The 23,210-nt window shown below is 47.4% G+C and overlaps 1 protein-coding gene and 1 pseudogene across 1 annotated transcript in view; one reads left to right on the plus strand and one right to left on the minus strand.

Annotated features, from left to right (window-relative positions):
• The window catches only part of Tbc1d32 (TBC1 domain family member 32), a 149,467-nt gene that overhangs the window by 103,702 nt on the left and 22,555 nt on the right, over positions 1–23,210 (minus strand). Inside the window, exons 5-16 of the mRNA XM_010638253.2 lie at positions 22,544–22,612; positions 20,776–20,901; positions 18,263–18,341; positions 18,032–18,135; positions 17,885–17,946; positions 17,041–17,185; positions 14,911–14,970; positions 12,346–12,436; positions 9,664–9,804; positions 5,393–5,485; positions 3,524–3,663; positions 1,611–1,738 (exon numbers count right to left, since the gene is read on the minus strand). Coding sequence (XP_010636555.1) covers positions 1,611–1,738; positions 3,524–3,663; positions 5,393–5,485; positions 9,664–9,804; positions 12,346–12,436; positions 14,911–14,970; positions 17,041–17,185; positions 17,885–17,946; positions 18,032–18,135; positions 18,263–18,341; positions 20,776–20,901; positions 22,544–22,612 — 1,238 coding nt within the window. The remainder of the gene's footprint in view (positions 1–1,610; positions 1,739–3,523; positions 3,664–5,392; positions 5,486–9,663; positions 9,805–12,345; positions 12,437–14,910; positions 14,971–17,040; positions 17,186–17,884; positions 17,947–18,031; positions 18,136–18,262; positions 18,342–20,775; positions 20,902–22,543; positions 22,613–23,210) is intronic.
• On the plus strand, positions 7,849–9,005 carry LOC117285999 (annotated as a pseudogene).

Below are 23,210 nucleotides of genomic sequence, written 5' to 3' on the forward strand. Positions count from 1 at the left end.
TATAAAAATCAATGTTAAAAAGTCAATGTCAGTATCTTTTTTATATACCAATAATGATCTAGCTGAGATAGAAGTGAGGAAAACAATACCATTCATGATACATTTTTAAAAACTAGAAATCAATCCAAGGACATGAAAGACCTATACAGTGAAATTTACAGAAAACTGAAGAAAATTGAAGACACCTGAAGACGGAATATGAATCAAGCGATGGGTCATATATATGAATCAGCAGAATTAACATGGTTAAAATGCCCATATTGCCTAATGTTACCTACAGACACAATAAAATTCCCATTAAAATTCCAAAGATATTCTTCACAGAACTAGCAAAAACAATTCTAAAATTCATATGGAAACACAAAAGACTCAGAATAGCCACAGCAACCCTAAACAAAAAGAGCAAAGCAAGAGGCTGGTTAACTAAAAAAGAAAAAGAAAACATAAAAGTACTAACACCAGAAATGAAAGAAAAGCCATCCTATTGATTTGGCGGTCCTTATAGGGTAGTAAAGGTCCATGACAAACAGCTCCATGCACACAATTTGATACTACAAATACACGATTAAATCTTGAATGGCACAATCTGCCAACACTCACAAAAGAGCAAGCAATCTGAACAGGCCCATACTTACCGAAGAAACTGAATTACTAATTAACAGAAACAGGAAGCACCAAATTCAAACTGGCTCACTGGTAAATGAATTATTTAAGGAAGAAACTGTACCAAAGCTCAATACTCTCTTCTGGAAGATAGAAACAGAAGGAATAATTCCTAACTTAGAAGACCAGCATTCCAATAATACGTCAACCTGCCAAAAAGTAGAAACTGCTGTCTCTCGGGAACATGGCAAAAAATTCACAGCCAACATGCATAGCAGGAATTATTCACTACAACCAAGTAATACTCATTCCAGGCTGTTTCAACGTGCAGACATCAATTAATAAAATCCGTCACAGCGACAAGATAAAGAAAAAGAACGTTTATTGCGATGTCATTTTTGTTTGGTTTTGGTTTTGGTACTGGGGATCAAACCCAGGTCCTTGTGCTTGTGAGGCAGGCTGCGGAACCACCGAGTTGCATCCCCGGCCCAGTTGCAATGTTATTTATGGAGGCAAATCCTAGACAGAGCTGATGCTACAGGGGACACATTTCACTGAACAGATTATGGTAAAGCCAAGTAAAAAAGTACAGCACATACATTAAAATGTTACTTTCTGTAGTCACCTAGGAAAATACCCAGAGTTGTGCACAAAGCAGTCAAATTTCAGAATAATGTACATCATACGATGCCATTTTTCCGATCATCACAGCATTATGAGCGCAGAGACAGAGCAGAAATCTGAACGCCAGCAGGAGCTAGAACTGTGTGAGGAGAGGAGGAGGAAGGGAAAACAGCTTCCCTTTGCACACCTCTGCCTGCTCTGACTGGAATCAAGGCCGTGTGACTACAAAGTCTGCAGGAGAAAGTCACAGAGAACCGGAAGGAGAAAGGGAGAACTACCCCAGCTGGGGCAGACTCCAACTAGAGAGAGCCCTTCCAGGCGGCACAAGGGGCTGGCCTAGAAACCATCACAGCGAAACATCCGTCCAGACGTACAGCACCAACCTGTCTTCTCTGCAAGAGCTCATGTTTCCTCCATGAAGAAGCACAGCAAGTCCTTCTTCAACAGAGGCGATTCTCGCCAGGACGCCAGCCACGTGGACTAAAGTGGTTTCTGAGCAATCTGGAGCCGCCTGCGCATAAGAAGTAACAAGACAAATCATGTAATTCTATGTCACACCCAGGGTGGATGTAGTCTAATAAAGTTATCACCACCACCACAATTTCTTTGGCTGCGAAATAACATGCCTCAGACTTCAATCTTTTACTGGAAAGGCTGGTAGGAAAAACAGATTCAGGTTGCTCATGCCGGGTGCTCGTTGCAGGCAGCTGCTCCAGGTTAGCAAGCGCAACACCTCACCTGCCTCCTCTCTTCCCTATGACTCTGGGCACCTGACACTCACGGCACCCAGTGACCGTCCTGCCTGGGCCCAGGGAGGCTCTCCCTGCACACAGGTCACGGCCAGCTTCCTCACCCTGTCTCCGAGTGGAGGAATCCGCACCTCTGCCCAGACACGGAAACACAGCACAGGACCATCTGTGAAGCCGAGAGCCCTGCGGATGCTGGAGCCAGCCCGCAGAAACCCCTGCGCCTTCACCTCTGCCTGCCTCTCCCCCGTGAGCGCTGCCGATGCTCCTCCGGCACGAGTCGGGACGTTCACGGTGCCACAGCATGCCCAGTAAGTCTGTCAGTCAGCTCACCAGTCAGGCGTGTTCGCCTAGGGATGTGGATATGGACAAGAATGCCCCGCCAGCACACGAGGTAACCTGTTACTTCGCACACTCTGAGGGGCTTCCTAAAATCCCTTTAACCTAGGTGCCTTTCCTTCTCTCACCGCGCATGCACACACACCTGAGAAGAGGCAACGTTCTCTAGCACAAACACACATGTGATTGTTGAAGCTTCTGCTCCTCATAGGAATAATTTTCGTGTGCAGCCTGCCCTTCCTCCTTCCCACTCGGTCTCTGTGGCAGCAGCCAGTGCAGAGCAAGGACACGCGGCTGCGCCCAGCAGGTGACCGCACTGCAGCTGAGAAAACGTGGCTGTGTGCGCAGGACGGGCCTCACCGCGGGAGCAGGGACAGCTGAAGCCCCTCACTCTGCGGGGAAACTGGAGAATACTTCTGGGATTTTGCGGCCCAGGGGAGAGGGCACTCACAGGGAGGTACGACGGCCTTGTTTAGAAAAAGAGCGTGTCCTGTTAAACCGGGACCGATGGGAAACAAAACAGGACAAAAACACTGAAAACCTGGTAAATGCCAACTTGAAATTTCTGAAATTTATCCAGCAAACAACAAGCAGGAAAGCATGTGATGGCCCATTGTAGCGTGGGCGTCAGAGACAGAACCAGTGGGGACCTGCGCAGCAGGTACAGAGGCAGGAACTTGCAGGTTGCCGGGACACAGAAAGCTGAAGCCACGGGAACAAAGGGGCACACAGACAGACAGCAGGACCAGCACAGGCACCAACTCTGCCCCTGGCAAAGTCCCCTTGAACAAGTAGCTTCCTGCCAGGGGACATACACATCTGTCCCGAACCAGCTGGGTCAAGGTCTCTGAGGTAGCACTAGCTCTTCCAATAAAACACACTGGCTGTTGGGGGAATAACTGTATTTTCCAAACTATAAAACTGCCATTGAAACAAATAAAAAGGAATACACAAGATTTATATTTGCAAGACAAAACTCTCTAAGTTCTTCGCATCAGCAGATCTTTCCTGACTGGAAAAAACACTAAGATGTCGGACGCACACCCACTTTGTCGTCACTGATAAACCCATCACCTGCAGAACTATGATTTAACAAATAAAAGTCGCTATCAGCGTTTGGAAGTCCGTGTAAGAAGACATTTCAAATGTATCCAAAACAAGTCCCACTGCACATTCACCAGCACCCGGGGCTCTCGGGAAGCAATACCGACCTCGCTGCCGTTCGTTAGGTTGCGAATCGGCTGCAGGAGCGCACTGATCACGGTGCTGCTGTACAAGCATTGGATGGCACACTCCTGATCGCAGAGAATCTGCAGAACTCCCGTCACCACGCTCGCCGGGGAGTAGTCCTCTGAGAAACAAAGTATTTTGAAAAGTCAGGACTGAAAACACGGACAGTGACCGCTGCTTTTAACTATGCGTGAGCCACTGGTGCTCCATAAAGCTAAGGCGCACACATCCCACCGCTCAGCGCCCAAAGGCGAGCCGCACCAGTGCAGCCAGGATACGACCTCCACGCCATATACCTTCAAGCTAATAAAAAATAGCAAAGGGCAAAAATATCGGTGCTGAATGATGAGACTACAAGAGCTTTCACGGGCTGCTCTCAGAATACTGCCTGAGAGTATGCGGTCTGGAGCAAGCCCGTGCCCTCCTAGGAGACATTTCCACCGAGTCCACGCTTGTTCTCCTCCCACATAACAACCTGTGCAGCTATAGCGCCCGGGAGAAGCCTAAGAGGGACTTCAAGCAGAGACCACAGCCCAAAAGAAGAGCGAGGAAAACAGAAACTCACAAAATTCCATGAAGTCAATATATTCCTTGTATTATCACAAAAAAGCAAGGGGCATTTATAAGATTTTCTTTCAAAGGACGAGTGAAAGAAGCACAATACATACAAGTGTTGCATGATTAGAGCAGTCACCACAGTGAGTGTGATTTTTAAATATCCTCACAAGTCCTAACAGCAGGACTGGGCTGGCCTGAGGTAACACCGGAACTAGGAAAGTCCTTCCTTGAGTCACAACGGTCCACACCCACACACAAGGTGACCAGTAAGTCAACATTGACCAAAGGCAATGGAAAAAGACAAGGCAGTGGATTTTTCAGTCAGCTCTAGAGAAGAACCCTCTTTGCCAGGAGAGGAATCACTGACATCAAGCAGCTAGTGATCCACTGCTTGGGCATCGCCTCCTGGTGCCCGCCATGTGGACCATCACGGCCCGCAGGCAGAGAGGACAGCACTAACAGTCCACAGCGACACAGCAAAATGCAAGCAACTAACTGTGACAAAGGAAGGGCCATTTGTTCACAAAAGCTGGTTTAGAAGCATTAGCAAGGGCTTTACACTAGAACTCCACGCACTGTTAAAACCAAAAACTATTGCTGCGTGGATAAAACCTGCTAGCTGGCATGTACTTCACGGCATTAAGAAGAGCCGAACCGCTGTTTGCTCTGACTGCTTGAGCTCCCCTGAGAACCGAGCCAAATGCAATTCTAGAGGCAAGCTGGGTGTCTGGTATTAAGTGTTTTACTTTGGGAATGTACTGGTATTCAAAGAAACTTTTTTCTAGTGTAACTTTTAAATGTTAATATTTTAATACATTTTTATGAGGCACTCAGCAGGCATAAAACTGAAAAGCACCTTACAGAAAAAATGAAATTTTGTTTTCCTTTACTCCTCCATGAGAGTAAGGAAGATCAAAGTCTTGGACGTGAGCCACAACAGGCAACATGAAACATCCAGGAAAGTACAGAGGACAGAAACTGCCAGAAGAGAATACATTAGTATCCACCAACCAGACTTTCCACAAGACTCTGATCGTTGGTACAGAATAACATTCATGGTCTCTGTGAAACGGAGCCTAAATGCAAAGGTGAGTGGACCCAAGGCATCTTACACCTGTGAGCAGTGAAACTTCAGGGCTCACTTCAGTCCCGACATATTTCTTAGGAGCAATACTGTGTTTAAACAAAACTACGTGCCAAACTACATCAGGCATTGCAAAAAAAAGAGACAACTGGATCCTTAAGTACCTCGGATGCTGTTACTTTTTCTACTCAAAACAGGGCACGATTACCTGAACATACGTCTGGCGTCGTGTCTGGACGGCTTGGGGAGTAATAGATGAGCTGAGTAAACAGAACCAGCAGATCCGTAAGGGACACGGAGTCTTCACAAAGGGAAAAGAGAGAAAATTAATTCCTAGCATTCGCTTACAACTTAGGAAACAAATGCGTCCCATTCACCCCGTGACCACATTACAGTTCCTACAAAACTCAGTCACTGGGGTGCCTCTGGTCCAAGGCAGAAGCCTCCACAGCAGTCAGGCGCCGAGCGTTCAGGAAGGCACAGTGGGCACAGTGACAGCACGTGTGAGGCAAGTGACACTGGGGCTGCAGTGGGAGACACCGAACCTGACCGTGGCTGTCTTCACGGGACCAGGAGCCCTGAGGCGCGGCTTCGTTTGCAGCCCTGCTGAGTGGGGTCGGCGAACTTTCCCTGTGCAGCAGGATGGTGAACATCTCAGACTCTGCAGCCAGACTGTCTGCCACACAGTCCGTTCGGTGCCACAGCCCGGGGCAGACACAGACAAGATGCAGGAGGACAGCCATGTACCAGTAAGGCTCCGTGCGCACTGGAGTCTAACGTCACACGTGACGGAGCAGTCCACTTTTCTTGGACAATACAAAACACGGCAGTCCTTCTAAACTCACGAAGCCGGGGCAGGCCAGGGTGGCCAGGTGTGGCCACGGGCAGCGCTTCCAGGCCTAGCACGCGGGCTCGGGCCCAGATCTGAGGAATAGGCAGAGACTGATGGCGATGCCACCTCCACACCTCAGCGCACTCACAGACGCATGTGACATTTGGGAGCCGCAATTACAGGCCCTGAAAGCCTACAGGAAATGTTCAGTCAGCTGTGGGTGACAGACTTGCAAAGTCACGCTGGATACCGGCGAAACGTCAGAAGTGTGCATCATCGTTGTATTTCTGCAAAGTTCAGCGGAGCCCCATAAAATGAGTCTTTGGTCGGAAGTTGGCTCTAGGGAGTGCCCAGGGTCCTGGGATGATGGGGTGCTTCGAGGAGAACGAAGGCAGCTCAGGAAGCTCCTCATCAAGCAGGAAGCACAGATGAAGCAAATGAAACCGGACAAACGAGTATGAAAAATGTACATACAACAGGGTCGGCACACTGCAGCCCTCTGATTCCGTGAGGCTCAAAAGCAAAGGATGAACTGTACCTTTTCAAATGTGTCAGGGGTCTTCACAACCATGCTCAGAGTCAGTGACTCACCGGGCAGACTGAGTTCCACACTCACACAAAGCACTCCAGCAACAGCAGAGGGAAAGGGCACAAACCTGGAGCAACCCAGCCCGAGCGTTTCCGGGGCCTCTCCAGTGCAGTCACACAGAAGAATTCACGTGTGAAAGACCAGCCCCCAGGAGCGCAGGGGAGGCCCGTGCCCAAGGGTCACGCTGAGCGCTGAGCACATAAGCTCCCACGGCCCAGCACAGCCAAAACACCAACCTCCCCAGGGACAGCAGGTGCACAGCACAAACCACACTTCAGGCAGCACGGGCACCAACAGCTCAGCACCGAGACCCCCAGCCCCTGGGGCAGCTTTCTAACGATGGTGCACGCAGGCCTGCAGTGTGAGCTGTGTCACAGACCCATGCGTCTACCCACAGGACATACAACAGACGCAGGGTACGGCTCTACATGCTCCAACAGTTACTGTCTGGTCCTACACAGAAAAAGAACTGACAACTCTGAGTTATTCTATGCTATATTGCTAGTGTACATTAAAGTTTGAAGGGAAATAAGAGTACCTAACACTGTCTGTTGAAGTTTGACTGGTAAAAATTAAATGAGACTTACAGTAAAACTACAGTGGTGATACCGCAAATGATACAGGCTGTGTGCTACTTATGAACAATATTCTCAGTGATCACAAAATTCCCTATGTCCAGCATCACCAGTACTATTATTCTCCTTTATGGATTAAAAATGAAAACATGGTGAGTAATGTGCCAAAAGATCACAAATAATTTACAAAAGCCACAACTTAAGTGAGATTGTCGAGCTTTATATCCAGAACTGATCATCAAGTATGTCTAGCATTTTGAAAGGCAGAGAGAAATAAGAAAAGCATTAAGTGCTAGGAGAACGGAAAACCCTACACATGTAGAAAGAGGTACGTACTGAAATCTCAGAAACAGTCCTCCCCAGGAGCAAGCCCTGCTGCACTCGGTCAGGGCCACTACAGGGCTCCACCGAGGCCATCGCCACACACTCTCTGGTCCCCTCTGCTCGCTGACCTCACCAGGCCCCGCCTCTAGCGCCCAGCCTGCCGCGGTGCCGCACTTGGTCACCGGGACTGGACCTGGCTGGAGGCACAGAGCGGGGAAGGAGGATAAGGACGGACGCAGGGACCCAGATGTGAGTTACTGTAATGGAGAAAGGAGAAGCGTGCAGGGTCGACCTGGGTGCGATGACACTGCTGTGGTGTGCACGGCTCAGCTGTGTGCTGACGGGGTCCAGCCCCGACCAGGCAGAGAGGCACAGCGATAAGAGAGACAGTGAAGGAGGATGACAGGGGACATCCACAACGATGGCCAGCAGATGCCGTTCCAGAAGATCCTGAACACACGACCGAGGAACAGTTCGCTTCTGCATGGAGTCAGCGCATGGCCTGACAGGCCTCGGTGACACTCGTTACATGAATGCTTCCGTTCTGCGCACTGGTCTGTGCCTGACCTCAGAGAGGCCCTTCCCGGGAGCTCAGCACAGCTCCTTACCAGCACCTTAGAGGTCTGATCCCATGGACAAAACTCTAGCACTCCACCTGTTGTTCCACTGCGGTTTTCACATGGCTTTCCCAGTTCGCAGACACAGGTGAGCAAGAGCAGCATCTCCAATGGGGCCTACTGCACGCTGGGTACAAATGACGCAACCAGGGCAGCAGAAACTGGAAGCCACCGAGGACGGTTCTGTTAGACTCTTCATCTGTGTCGGCTAAAAAGAACTGACCAGTTCTTCGTTGTTGATGCTGAGTTTGAAACTACCACGAAATGTACAGAACCTGAAGATGAAGTCACTGAAGGAAAGGAAAAGCAGCTGCAGCCTCGCTGTCTTAGTAATTAGAAGTCTCTTTTCATGGGACTTCAACTGCGGCTTCAGGAAGAAATCACCAGTCTCTGGCATTGCAAAGAAATGCTCTGCACATCAGATCTGATGCTACATTTCCCCTAGTGTCAAACGTGTACGAGCTCTGTACACCTGAACTGCAAGAGAAAATGGTCCCTTTTCCACCAAAATTCAAGGACACAGAAGATAGAGAAAGTGAATCAGCAGCCAAATACACAGGACACGAAGTGCAGATGCCAGAGAGAGGTTAAACATGAGCCTGACCACTTGCTGAGGACACAGACTCCAGGGCCTGTGGGCTCCGTGACCTACGAGCACAGCTCGTGCACCAGCCAACGTCGAGTTGTTCCGGTGAAAAGCAAACAGGATGAGCAGATCGAGTCTGACCACGAGAAGGTCCGCACGGTCACACAGAAGATGCCCTGGGCTTCCTGGTGGCAGAGACGGTAACATCGCTTACGTTCTACACCAGGGGCCACGCAGAGCCGACATAAAGGAAGAGGGCAGTGACCTACTAGGCTGTTTACACAGAGGTGTAAAATAGATGCTGTTTGTGGACCACTTCTATAACCCAGAGCTTCTGAGGACAACGGCAGGTGGTCTTCTCTCTCTCCTGTACGTGGAGCAGCAGAAGGCAGAAGCAGACCACTCGTGCCTTACCCTAAAAGGGATGGGAAGAACGCTGCCTCTGCAGTATGCTGCCCGCTATGAAGATAGTGAGCAGCTCGTTTTTTAATGATCGCATTAATTTTGTTTTAAGTTCTTAGTTGAAACAACGACCATTACCACCCGTGATAATCTTCCTCGCCTCAGCCCTCGGGTCAGCAATGATGTTTACCGCACAGCCGTTCCCCACTGTTTGTTCTTGCATGGTCCATGTCACCATCCAGTGGCTGCCCATTCTCTGCCCTATCCAACGGTGGAAAAGGCCATGTGGCTCTCAATGAATAACTCAATGCTGCTGCACACACCATGAAACACGGGTGCGATCAAGTACTTGTCCAGCCTGAACCATTGCTGGCTTTTCAGGACTTTTAAATAAATTGTGATCAATGAATTACAAAAAGAAAATCCTTTGTAAAGCAAAGCCATATGCAGCCTGGTACCCTAGCAGACAACGGGCCCAGTCCCCAAGTGCGAAGAACCCACAGCACACGACCCTAACCGTATCTCACCACATTCACCTCCCTGACTGCACTCACCGTTTCTATTCTTCAACTTTACAGGAAACAGTTTTCTGCCTTGTGTATAGATCAGTAATCTTCCCAAAAGGCACAGTGAGTGAATGAAATAAATATACTGTACTTCTTGTCCTGAGTAGTAGAGAGTTTTCTGTTTTTCCCCTTAAGAAAAAGTAAACAAGAACACTGATTAGTGTGGCACCTCACAGCAGCTGCCTCTGTGCCCTTCTGGACCTCAAACAGGGTTGTGGTCTATGATGGAGGCACCGCTGGTATAAACTGTTTTAAATTATCTCCTTTATCATCTCCTAAGATCCTTTACACCACATCTGAGGAGACGCAGTCATAATAACATTGGCCAAAGTCAGAAAGGGATAATGTGTATCCATGTTCATTCTAAATCACCATAATACTGGGCTGGGGATTTAGCTCAGTGGTTCTGCTGCCTGTCTCACAAGAGCAAGGTCCCGAGTTCAAGCCCTGGTACCAAAAGCAGCCCAAAAACAAAACAAATAAATTAAACAGCTTAAAATGGCCAGTTACCATCTCCCAACAGAAAGGGACCTTAGAAGTGAAGAGAGGGAGGGAGTCACAGAAAATGCCACTGCCTGATGCTTCCAATTAAAAGCCCACTTAGGTAAATCTACACCAGTAACCCATGATCCCCAAAACTCTGAAATCTGAAAAACTTCAGATCCCAAGCACGGAAGATAAGGGTATGAGTCTGTATATGAAAGACCACATCTAAACCGTGTCAGCTTTCTCCAACATGGACGTCTTCCTCTACGTTCTCCACGACCCACTGGCAGGATCCTGTATAAAGCAGACACTAGAGAGACCTTGAATGAGAAATCCCATTAACGTTAGCAAAAATGATTAAAAATGGGAGACAGATTAAAAAAATGAAAGTCACTTGTCCTAGGAGTGCACATGGAGAGTGGGGGGATGAAAACCTCAATTCCCAACTTAGTGTCTCAGAACAGGGAAAACTCCTCCTACTAACGTCACTCTGATGAACGAAGGTGTACAAGGAGAGGAGACAGACCCCGGCCCGATACTGTACTTCTGAAGAGCTCATGCAGGACACAAGTGTGTCGGTCCAAAGGGACGTGCAGTCAAATAATCAGTCACCATTCACAAGGAAATACATACAGAACTTGGAATCAGAACCACGACTGGGCTCTCCCAGTGCCGAAAACAGCAAAGGGCAAAGAGCACACACACAGGAGGGAGAGGGACAGCGCTCACTGGAAGAGAATGGCGGCACAGGAGGAGGACGGATCCTCGCGGGAGGAAGACAGAAGGTCCAAGAGCAGCAGGACAGGAAGGCGCCCCCAGGGCCGGGAGTAGCGGGCCGGTGTCTGCAGCTGTGCCCTCTACGGAGCCGGGAGGCAGCCCAAGCACGCAGGGTCAGGCACCACTGAAGGGAGGCGGAAGAGCCAAGAAATGACTTTGCAAAACAGAAGGCAGCACAGCAAGAGGGCAGGCAGGCAGATCACACCGGAGCTCTTCCTGGAGAGCAGCGGGCAGGGACACGCAGGGAGCCGGAGGGGACAGCGGCCTGGGAGAGCTCAGAGGGGCTGGGGACAGCGAAGAACGGACCCTCCGAGGACGCCGGGCAGCCCAGGGAGTGGCTGGGATGGGGCACCCAGGCCCCCAGTCCCCTGGCGCCAGGAGGAGGACGGAGCTGACCCAACCGGGCCGGGAAGCATGGCAGGAGCGGAGAGACCGAGACCGGCCAGGCAGGCGCACAGGGCCACTGCGATGGGCCAGGGTCTGAGCCAGGCCTCACCCAGATGCGCGCCAGCTGTTCTGTCCGAGGAATGAACTCCAACCTCCCCACGGCCTCCTCTACCACAAACACCAGCTTTCAAACTCTCACTGTTGGCCTCCGACCATTTCCTTTCCTTTGTTACGAAACTTACTTGGGATGAACTACTCTGTAAGACATCGTCACACTTTCAGAATAACTTGTGTGGGAAAATCCTATAAAAACAATAGAACCATAAAAGAGCCGGGTTCCCAAGTTGTGAGAAGTACGCAAAAGAAAAAGAAAAATGTAAAATACCCAGTTTTCTGGGGCATTTGAAGTAAAGGTGATCTTTCACAGTAAGTAAGGGATCCTGAGCACAAGAAGCTTTGGACAGAGCAGTGGGCGGGTGAAGGTGCTGGCGAGGAAGAGAATGAGTGAAAATCCACGCTCATCACGGCCAGAGACTGGACAGAGCGGAGGGCTGCAAGTGAGGCACCGGGCCGTCGGCTCAGACCAGGGGAGGACAGGGCAGAGCCGCACACAACAGCCGAGACCGCACTGGACACCCACAAAGGGCAGGGTGCTACCACGTGGGGCAGGGAGGAGGCCGGGCAGAAGTTGAGCATCAGGGCCAAGTCAGACAGGGCACAGAAAGCTGTGCTTACAGTGTATCCTTTCCGTCTATGAGACATACTTTACATCACTCACAAAAGGGTCTAATTTAAGTAATTTCTGCCAGGCATGGTAGCACACGCCTGTAATCCCAGCACTAGAGAGGCTGAGGCAAGAGGATCGCCATGCATTCAAGGCCAGACAGCGGTACACAGTGAGTTCAAGGCCAGCCTAGCGCCTGACTCAAAAAAATGAAAAAAAATAAACAATTTCTAAGCTATTTCTATTAATAAAATTAACCGTCTTTAAAAATATGTAACAAAAAGAATAATACTTACCACAATGGTTGGACTGTCCCAAAATTAAACCAGCTTTCACGGTCTCACACAATTCCAAGTACTGAATACACTGCTGGACTGCTGCTGCTACCTGATAAAACAATAATTTTCCAAGAAATTTACACCCTATTCATTCAAGAAATTAAAAAATTAGTAAAGGCAGTAAAAATACTAAAGAAGAAATATTCAAAATACTGCCTTTCAAGACTCTGAAGCTTAGCCCCACCAATGAGTGTCACGTGGCGCCACTTTGGGGGATGCTGTGGAAAACACGGTCACAGCCCCGTCGTCAAGGTGCAGAATAAGCAGATGATTTAACCCATGGAGGCACACACCTGTGACCCCAGTTCTCCGGAAAGCTGAGACAGGAGGACTGCAAATTCCAGCCCCGCTATCTCAAAATAAGAAAAGGCCTGGGGATATAGCTCAATGCATAGGCTCTGGATTCAATCTCCAGTACCAAAAGGAAAGAAAAGATACAAACAGATATTTTAGGGCTGGGGATTTAGCTCAGTGGTTCCTCTGCCTGCCTCACAAGCACAAGGACCTGAGTTCAATCCCCGGTACCAAAAAAAAAAAGAGAAAGAAACAAGTAATTTATATCTTAGTGAAAGATGGAAAAATGCAGTGACCACAATTTTTAAAACTGCTGCCTGATTTCCTTGCTCTGGAGTACTTCCTTCCTCACTGGAATCAGCCTTCGCTTCCACCTCAGGGAACTCATGAAGAGAAACGCCAAAGTTCAAAGAGCAGAGTCACAATGCAGAACAACTGTGACTCCCCTCTGAGGCCCACACACTAGCCTTTGACCCTCCTGGGCACCCGTCTACTTCCTACAGATGCCTCTAAGTCTGGTTTTCAAACAAAACGGAAGCCACCGAGAACGAGAACTGGTAACCGTCCGCCGTGGGCATAGGAAACCGCTGGAACAGTGGAGCGGTCAGCTTCAGGGAGCCTGGTGAATACACGAAGCTCTGAATTAGTTCTTCCATCATCCTGGTCCCAGGGCCAGTTTCTAATAGTGGTGTGCACAGCCAGTGACCACGCCACAGAAAACACAGATGCCTATTGCTGGAGAGATGTGAAGATCATGGACAAGAAGCTGAGGAAGGAAACGTTCCCACGGCTGCGAGAGTCTCGGGACAGACAGACCCACAGCCGACCCTGGGATCCATTGCACGTGCTCGATCTGCTCCCAGTTCTCAGAGCGAAACCCAGAGAAGTGGATCTTGCAACCATTTTCCTCAGCGTTTCATTTCAAAAACAGAACAAAATTTACTTTGACAAATAAAAATAGCACAAATCACACTTTGCTGTTTTATTTAGGAAACCTTTCTAGAGAAAATGAGGCTTCACATGAAGTCTCACAGAGGTCTGATTCATTACATACATGAAATGTTCATAAAATACTGAGTTGGTTTCAATGGAGAAATTACACCCGCAGCCCGAAATCTCCAACACAGCGAGTATCTCAAACAAGAACCAGGTCTGCAGAGTGAGGGAGGAGGACACAAAACACACCCCCGCTGGTCCCTGGGACAGCAGCAGTTAGCTGCGCCCTGGGGGGTCCCCTTCTCCCCACCAGTAGGAACATCATGTACCACAGGACAACAGCAACTTTTCATTTAAGTGAAAACTTAAAAAACTTGAAAGTTTTTTTGGTTCTTTTGGGTTTTTTTTTTACTACCAAGGATCAAACTCTGGTCCTTGTGCCTGTGAGGCAGTCAGTGGCACCACTGAGCTAAATCCCTGGCCCTTGAAAGTCTTTATTTCAATTTATTTTTTCTAAAAAAGTTTAAGTACCTTTTACCTCTACCAATAAAGTCCCACCCTATTTTTGCTGCTGCTGCTGCTGCTGCTGCTCTTTTCTCAATTATCAAACATAAACAATCATTGTCCTCTTTTGTTTTATGCTCTGCTACTCTCAACCAAAAAACCACAGTACCAGGATCCTTTTACTCACCTAACTTCAAAACTCAGAGTCCTGCCTAACTTCATAAACCACACTTACTGATCCCAGCTTGTAAAGTTATTAGATGTCCTAATAAACTTCATCTGCGCATGTTTGTCAATTACTAACTAGATGAAAAGTGCCCACATACACTGTCCTACTGACAGAATAAAGGCAGATAATGTGAGTGACACGCTCTATATGATTGGTCTACACTCGGCATAACTCAAACCAAATTTTTGCAAATGCACAAGTATTTATCACTCTGAGTTTCTTGTGAAGCTTCCACTCAGATGTACGGGTATACTGTTTAGAAGCAGTTCCCATACTGATGCCTGATCTGAATCACATTACTGTGCGTTCTTCCCTCGAGCTGGCCTGTTATTTACAGCAGCCCAGTGTCCTCTGTGCGCACACATTTCCTGCCACCCCAGCTGATTTCACACTTCCGCGCTCCGCCGTGAAGCTCTCCTGGGACAGTACCCAGGCCCCAAGGAAGGGGGCGACCGCAGCATCGTCACTCGTCACCACTCAGCTTTGCGTGTTCCGCACAGTGCGTCACACGCCGTTCTAGGATCCAACTGCTCAACGTAAAGGCCAGAGTACAGACTTACCAGGGACTTGTATTTCTTCTCAAGAAGTCTCAGCACTGTAGTTCTGCTATAATGTGCATGCTAAAATTAAAGAAAAGCAGTATTTAATATTCAAGCTGTGCCATTCAAAACTTCTTCCTGCATCACTGCCAAAAATATCCTAAAAGACACAATAACTTAGGTTTAAGTTATTATAACCAATGCCATGCAGACTTTTTTCTACGTGCACTGAGTTCACAAGTAGCAATCACAGGAATGCAGATGATACCACAAACCCTGGTATCGTTTAGTGATGGACAAGTAGAAGACACTCTATCCATCGGGGGTCCAATTTCCATGCTGAACCACCATCACCAAAAACAACACAAACCTAACCTAACTACCAGGATACGGCAGGATCCAGAGAGAAGATACAAAAGTAGAACGAGAAAAATCACAAATCTTACACTGAAGACTTGTAGTCTACAAGTACACAATTGGCCACGGATGAAACATGCCAAAGAGACAGTGTCCAATTACACCTTCTGCTGATCACACTCTTAAGTGACTGACAGTGCAAAGAAGCTCTCTCTGCACTCAGCGCTGAAGGTGGCTGGCACTGAAACACATGTACATCTACAGCACTGTACGAGGCCAGGAAATCTGTAAACATTATTTAGCTAAATTATAGCTGATGGCACTAGCATTCCAAATATGATCTATTCGTGTTGCTTAAAAATAGTAAAAATCTTAAACTGTTTGATATTAAATACTAGATAGTAAAACCTATCAGAATTCTAGGGAATGGTTTTTAATTCATTAAACAGTATTACAATTAACTGAAGATCAATCAAAACCCTATGTTTTAATACTGTGGCTTAAAGTATTTTTAAAACCCACGAATCCTTCTTTCCACGGTTAATAAGAGAAATACACTGATGTATATTTAAATTAGTTTTAATACTGATCACGTTCCCCAAAGGAAGCTTCGTAACACTTCCAGCAGACCAGGGTCAGCAGCTGCAGCAGATAAAGCTACCACAAATAAAGTTTTATTAGAACACGGTCAGGCCACTCATTCACACCCTTCCTCAATACTCTGATGCTACAAAGTAGGGCTGAAAGCTTGCAACAAGGACCACACAGCCCACAGACACCCTTACCCTTTACAGACGAAGTTTGCCGCCTCTCCCCGACATGGAAGACTTACAGGAGGAGAGGGTCCGTTTTCAGCACTACTAGGAGACATTTCCACCCAATCTCTTATTAATTTCCTCTTGTTTAGCTTTTTGTGACCTGCCTCATTCCCTCAAGAAACAAGAACTGGTTGTCAAAAGTGTTCAGCAAAAAAAAGGCAGCTCATAAAATATGCAAAATATTCATTTACAATAATTAAAATGCAAATGCCTAAATAAATCAAAACCCTGTTATCCCTGTATTGCAAAACTGGAAAAAATAGCGCTTTTACATTTCTTGCATATTTTCTTCCATAAAGGTGTAGTTTCACAACCAAGGAAAGATCCGGAAAAGTGTCAGAGGTGAGGACCCAGTCCAAGAGGAGCAGATGGAGCCCAGGTCCCGCACAGGTTCGCACTGGGGGCAGAGTCCTGTTCTGATGAGGCGGGCACTTAGCATCAGGGTCAGACAGTAGAAGGCAAAGAAAGAGCAGGCGTGGGCGAGGCAACAGTCAAAGGCGCCCAGCAATCGCTGCCGTCCCGCTCTGTGCAGCAGGACCCCAGCTCTGCTGTCTACCACAGCCACGGCCAAGAACCCCAGAGTCAGCCATGCCCAAACTGCAGCTTCGCTGGGGCAAGGTGAGTGTGGCCATACCTGGGGCCACCCCTCCGCAGCCCAGAAACACCAGCGCCGTGCTCACTGCCTGGCACTGAAGACAGCGGACGCACTGTCAAGCTAAGGAAGCCAGGGCTGGGTGGACCCTTATCCCAGGCGGACTAAAGTGGGTCCCCACTGTGAGGCCACGTGGCTCTGCCACTGTCTGTCACCAGTTACCTGGGACGGCCGCGGTCCCATCTCCCGCCGCCCACACATGGGTGACACCAGCCCCCGCACCCACGGGGAAACACGAGGGAGCCGGGAAGAGACCGGAACCTCAGCACACTCCAGGCCAATGCCGGCTCCCACTCGGCATGAGTGCGAGTTCCACTGCCTTACCGTCCACTTTTTGAACCACACAGCTTTAGGGTCCACGAGTGCAAACAGGCAGATGGGATCTAAAGTCTGTGCTGAGACGAGTCTGCTCGGAGCGTGCTCCACTGACAGCAAGGACAAAGTGCTCTCCACGATTTCTTCCATGTACCTGAGAGGTGGGGAGGCAGCGTGGTGTGTAGGTTAGAACAAAGGCCGTCACACACTGGGTGTTGTATTACAGACTTCCACGTAATTATTATATTGTATATCACTATAAATACAGTAGATATAACAGTGACATGATTTATAGAATGATAAAGTAGAATATAATCTTTAGAAACTTTTTTTTATTTCAGTAAATGACAGAAGTTGAGTTCACGCTCAATATTTCTACTTTAAAAAAATTTTTGTTTTGTTTTGTTTTTGAGACAGGGTCTCACTATGGCTGGCCTGGAACTCAGGGCAAGCCTCCTGCCTCAGCCTCCCAACTGCTAGGGCTGCAGGCATGCACCACCACGCTCAGCCAAAAATTTACGTTCTTGCCAAATGTAACTTTCCCATTCTGACTCACAGGTGCTCCTATGACCTTAACAGAAATTTTAGAGCTAAAAGAACATGTGTAAAGAACATTTTATGGAACTCGTCTAAAGTAGTGAAGACTAAGGACCTGGGCTACACAATCCTGCTTTCACTGTCAGCAGCAATGTGAAGTTGCTGTGTGGATCCCCTCACAAGCTCAGCACCGCATGAAACAGGCTCTGGACCGCAACCTGAGCCACATGACACCTCTCCCACCCTGCGCTCACCACGGCCGTGAGGGGCAGCACCGCGCCCTGCATCCAGGCAGGAAGCCTGGGGACTGACTTACTTCTCTGGGTGACGGATCCAAAAAGATGGCACCTCCTTCTGATACTCACTCAGAAGACGGACCTAGGAGACAGGGTGCAGCGCTGTCACAACTGAGAACCGCAAAGTACAGAGGACTCCAAGGAAGCTGATTCTGGTGAGTAAATACCTTTTGAAGCAAGCGGGTCACCTTAGGGTTGGTGACATCTACACCCGCTGAAACAGTGGTAACGTGATTTTCTCTGGAAAGAAAGTACAGCTCCAAATATTTTGCTGAAAAAGAAAAGCAATGACTGTTACACCATTCATTTACAGTGCTTTCCCAAACAAATGTACTTCATATGCATTTTCCTGAAGTACATGTAAAAGAGAAAAAAATGTGGTGACGCAGTAAGCCTACCTAAGCTTGTGTAAATCTCCTTGGTCATGTGTAACGGTAGAAGTACAAACGTCTGTGCATAGAACTTCAAAATCCGGTCCTATGAAAAGGAAACAGAAGATGCCGCTAAGGTTCTGACCAGATAGAGATGGACTTTCTTCACATACTAAAACCTCAAACCATAACCACAAACCATCCTGAGAACGCAACAGGAATGTACCTATAAGAAGGAGCACATTGTTGTATTAGGTGGCAAAAGAGTAAATCAAATACAGTACCAGAATACACTGCGAAATCTGCTCATGAGAGGTACGGACAGGAAGGTGGAGTGGCAGGAGAGAAGGCAGAAGGAGCAAGGACAGTGAAGGATTCAGCGGCCCAACGACAGAGTAGGCAATGATAAATGTTAGGAACATATATTTCTTGTGTGTGTGTATGTGTGTGTGTGTAACTGGGAATCAAAACTAGGACCTTCATACTGAGCTAAATCCCCAGCCTGTTTCTTTGTTTGTTTGTTTGTTTGAGACAGGAACTAGCTAAGTTGCCCAGGTCGGGCTTGAACTCACAACCCTCTTGACTCAGCCTCCCAAAGGGTTGGGATCACAGGCATGCACCACCACACCAAGCTAACTATATTTCTAAATCCAAGATTTGTTTTTCAGTTTTTTACATGAGTAGTTTCAGTAATTAGACATTTAAATTTTTTTCTAATAATTGTTTCTATCCCCGAGAAAAGTACTATATTTTTTAATTTAACATTATTAAAACTCAAGGTAGAAAGTATCATGAGGCAAATTAATTGAATGAAAAACAGATGTAGTTGGAACAGAGCCAGGCACTAGCAGGCAGTTCAGAATGATGCCATTACATAATCATATGAATTTTAATTATATAAATGCAAATATAGTGAGATTAATCCTAATACTGAAATCCAACTTCTCATTAAATAAAAACAAAGCTGTCTCAAATTTTCTAACCTAGAGAAAACATTAAAAACCTTGCTCACATCATAGGCTCACACGAAATACTTTCCCACATGAAGAGAGATTTTTTTCTAATACCCCAAGAAATCCCTGCTGCACATAGTTTATTAAATGTGCTGGGAAGTCCGTCTGCACTGCGGTAGCAACTGAGAACTATCTGTCACAATCCCCCACCCCTGAAAGCATCACCTGGGTACATGAGAGAGTTCGAGACACAGAATCAAATAGGCAACAGGAATCAAGCAAAAATGTAAGATGAAAAGGATGCTGTCTTTTATTTTCTACCACAAAATGACTGACTTTACTACCATTCTTCCTTTATAACAACTGCTTCAATTTATTAAGTATGGAAACTCACCTTTGTTGCATCTTAATCTCAGTGGCTAACTAAAGCAACTTATACTAACCCAGCGCAAAATGCAACAGGTTAGGAAACAATTACTAAAGTAAGGAAAATCTATTCTGCTGCAATTTTTTCCTATATACGGGAAAGTTCAGGGGATGTTATGACTGCATCTGCTGAGGGAGCTTTGAACTGTTAGAAGGGACCCCAGAGTTCTCCGTTCATCCTGGAAGGTCCTGCATCCGTCTTTGCAGAAGTCTGTGGCACCCCCTGGCGTTGAAAGTCTGCACTGCACGGGAGTGATAGGTAAACGCTGTCCTTCCTGGTCCTAGCACAGTACACGAGGCCGCGGCGTCCCTGACTCCCTGCTGGCTGTCTGTGGCCTCCACGGGATGTGAGCTCAGTGAGCTCCTTCTCCGTCCCACTCCGAGGCTGTTCCAGCACCGACGCTAGAACAGCATGCGCGCTGCAGATGCCCCGCACACAAACGCGGAACAAAAGTAAACGCAGCTCCACCTGATGTCTTCAACTCAGTAAAAAACACCACTTCGATTTTAAAACCAAAGTCGCCCTCACCAACACATCAGCTTTTTTCTTATTAAAAAACTGAATTTGTATGTACCAGGTGATGCTTGAGTAGTGAGGATTTTGCTTATTCACCTCATGGACTCTGAGAACTAGGGCACTGTTAGCCTAAACCACTTCAACCCCACGAGCCGTTCTTAGAAGTCGCACGCCCATCAGGCGCTACACAGAGCAATCGCATATCTGCTGCCTGTAATTTCACAGTGCTAGGGATTCTTCAACATTACTCATCTTATTTCATAATCTCTTTGCTCCACAATTTTCTAGATTTTCTTTCTTAGCCGTTAATGTCTAAATAAACACGTGCCAATGGTTTCTAATTTTTAAGTTTTCACATACCATACACTCTTAAAACATGCATCTCATTTCAGAAGTGACAACGCAAAACACCTGGACAGCCCTGCTCAACATAAAACACGACGCACAAGGTAATCACCGCCCGTCACATAACAAAGCAGCAGGTGCACCGGGGCACGTCAAGGCTGGCCGTGGACAGCAATCCCTGAAAAGGAGACTTCTGACGATCCAAAGGCTGACGCCCAACTCCCGTGACCATGTGAGCTTCTCCAGGGAAATCTGAGGCAGTCCGCCCAGCGATTTCACATCCCACCACCGGTCCTTACACTGAACACCGGGTCGGGGTCGGACAGCGCTGCCGTCAGCCTCTCGCAGAGCACGGCCCAGTTCTCGCAGCCCAGGATGTCGGAGGGAGGAGCGGAGCACAGCACCTGCAGGGCTTCACGTCGCACCTGGAATGTTCCAGAAGATCTGCCTCAGTGCTCAGCTGCTGGGATAGTTCCAACTCTCCAGAAGAGAATTTACCACAATACCAAAAGGCAGGGTGTGGAAAACTTCCATGCCATTTATGCAAAGCAATGGCCTCTTATAAAGAACTCCGGAGAACTGATTTTCAAACCAAGTGCTAAGCGGGGAAAAAAACTAGTTTTCTGTGTCAGGTAAAATAAAATCTGAACCCTGAGTTCCTAGATCGCAAGAAAATCAGAAGGGACCGCAGGGGCAGAATGGGCCCGAGCAAGGCAACAGACTCCCCATCCCGACAGGCATCGCACAGGCCCAGCGAGGGCTGCAACCCTGACCACTGCCCTGGGCGCCCAGACAGCCATCGGCACGAATGAAGGATTCGGGCAAAATAATCAGCGCCGGCTGTCTTCCCTGCCAGGCCATGTTTCCCAACCTTCTGACTAGTGAGGGAGAAAATAAGTCACTCTGCAGTGGAAAGCAAAATTGAATTTTCACAGCCAGTTTACCTCTCCATCGGTTCCAATCAGAATCACTCAAAACCTTGGGAATAGCTCCGCCCCACGGACAGATGGCACCAGGCTGCGTTGCCTGGGAGCAGGAGCAGGTGCCGCCCACCCGCAGCCTCTGAGTGAAGGACGGGAGAGACGCAGCGAGACCCCTGTCAGGCCCTCCGTCTCTAGGTGAGGGACACAGACGTGCGTGAAAATGCCTTGGCATCACCCGAAGGAGTGCGGTATGGGAGGGAGTTAGAAACTAGGAATTAACTTTCAATTTGAGTAATCTCTCCTTTTCAGTTATTAGGGCAAAATCCCATTAAGAATTTAATACTTACAGATGCAGAATACAGAGGACTGAACAAGAAGAGATTTCTACGTAAGACACTTAAGATGAGGACGGTTGGATTTTTATCATATAAAAGTCACATCTCACATCCAATATCTTTTCAAACATTACTTACTAAGAACCAAAAATAAAACAATGCAAACTTTCAAGAGGAAAAAAATGAGTCTGATTTTTCAGAAAAGTTCAATGAGAATAAATCATAACTATTCATGTAGCTTAAAATGAAAAGTTTGAGGAAAAATAAACCAAAAATGGAGAACAAACGACAAAATATACACAAAAATCTTATGATAAAAAATTCAAAGATCCTTATTTTTATTTCAAATTGACTTTCAAATAAAACTACATCATAAATAGTAATTAGTAAAATCTCTTGACATATAAACAGATACAATCCATACACATTTCAAAACACGTCACAGCTAAGTATATAATTTTGCTTACCAAAACTTTGAAGCACTTGTTCACATTTTATAGAAATAGGAAAGCAGGAAATGAATTTTTTTCATACGAGATCACTAAAATGTTGCACACAAGCAACAGTGGAGAACAGTTTTGAGAACAAACGCTTCACCCCTAAAATAGGAAGCTAGGGAAAAGTTTGGTTTTTTTCTAACAAAGCACCGCCCTTCTCTAAGGACAGCGTCCTTGTTCTGCGCCCTTTCATTCTGAGACTGGCAAGCTGGTGGGGCAACAGCCTAGGGTACCCCACACCGCAGGCCCGGGCAAGAGAACAGCTCGAGGGCCAGCGACCGGCAGAGGGGACCTTGCAGCGGCTGCACTCACCTCTCTGGGCTGCCGGGGATCCAGCTGGTCCGCCAGCAACTGCAATTTTCCCGGACAAAACTTGTAACTCTGTAACACAATTGACAAGGCACAGATGTATTCAGTAGACTTACAGCGCTGCTCTAAGAGTGGAGGTAACGTTCAGAACAAGAGAAAGTGACCTGGTTTGTTTTGGCAGCAAACTTAGAATTTTTTCCAAAGGTTTTAAAATGCGAACTGAACATCTCAGTAGGACAATGTACCTTCATGTGTATGAAACCGTCATTTGCTGAGAAAACCGCAATGTGCAGAACAGTGTATAAATCCAGAATGTACCGCGCAGAGTGGAGCAAACGAGAGCAAAAGATGAAACGAGCAGAAGCCAGCGGGGCACCCCGGGCCCAGGCATAAGGTGCAGGGAAGCTTGACGCTCCTATGCGCATGATTCCCCCACCTTTTCTTAGTCTGTCGCCACAGCTGCTCTTTGGTGAAATAAATTCTGAAAGTAAATACCTACATTTAGGAAAAAATGTACAAGGGACAATAAGCTGTTTAAGAAAAAGAAAAGGTCTTTCTCCTCATCAAAAACCATGTAAAAATTCAAACTATCTAAAAGTCCATCTAAAAATAACAAAATTGGCAGGCGTAGTGCCCAGCTGGCATCCAGCACGCACAGAGCACCTCCCTA

This window comes from Fukomys damarensis, unplaced genomic scaffold (genome assembly GCF_012274545.1).
Source record: "Fukomys damarensis isolate Sample0158 unplaced genomic scaffold, DMR_v1.0_HiC HiC_scaffold_14, whole genome shotgun sequence".
Lineage (NCBI taxonomy): Eukaryota > Metazoa > Chordata > Mammalia > Rodentia > Bathyergidae > Fukomys > Fukomys damarensis.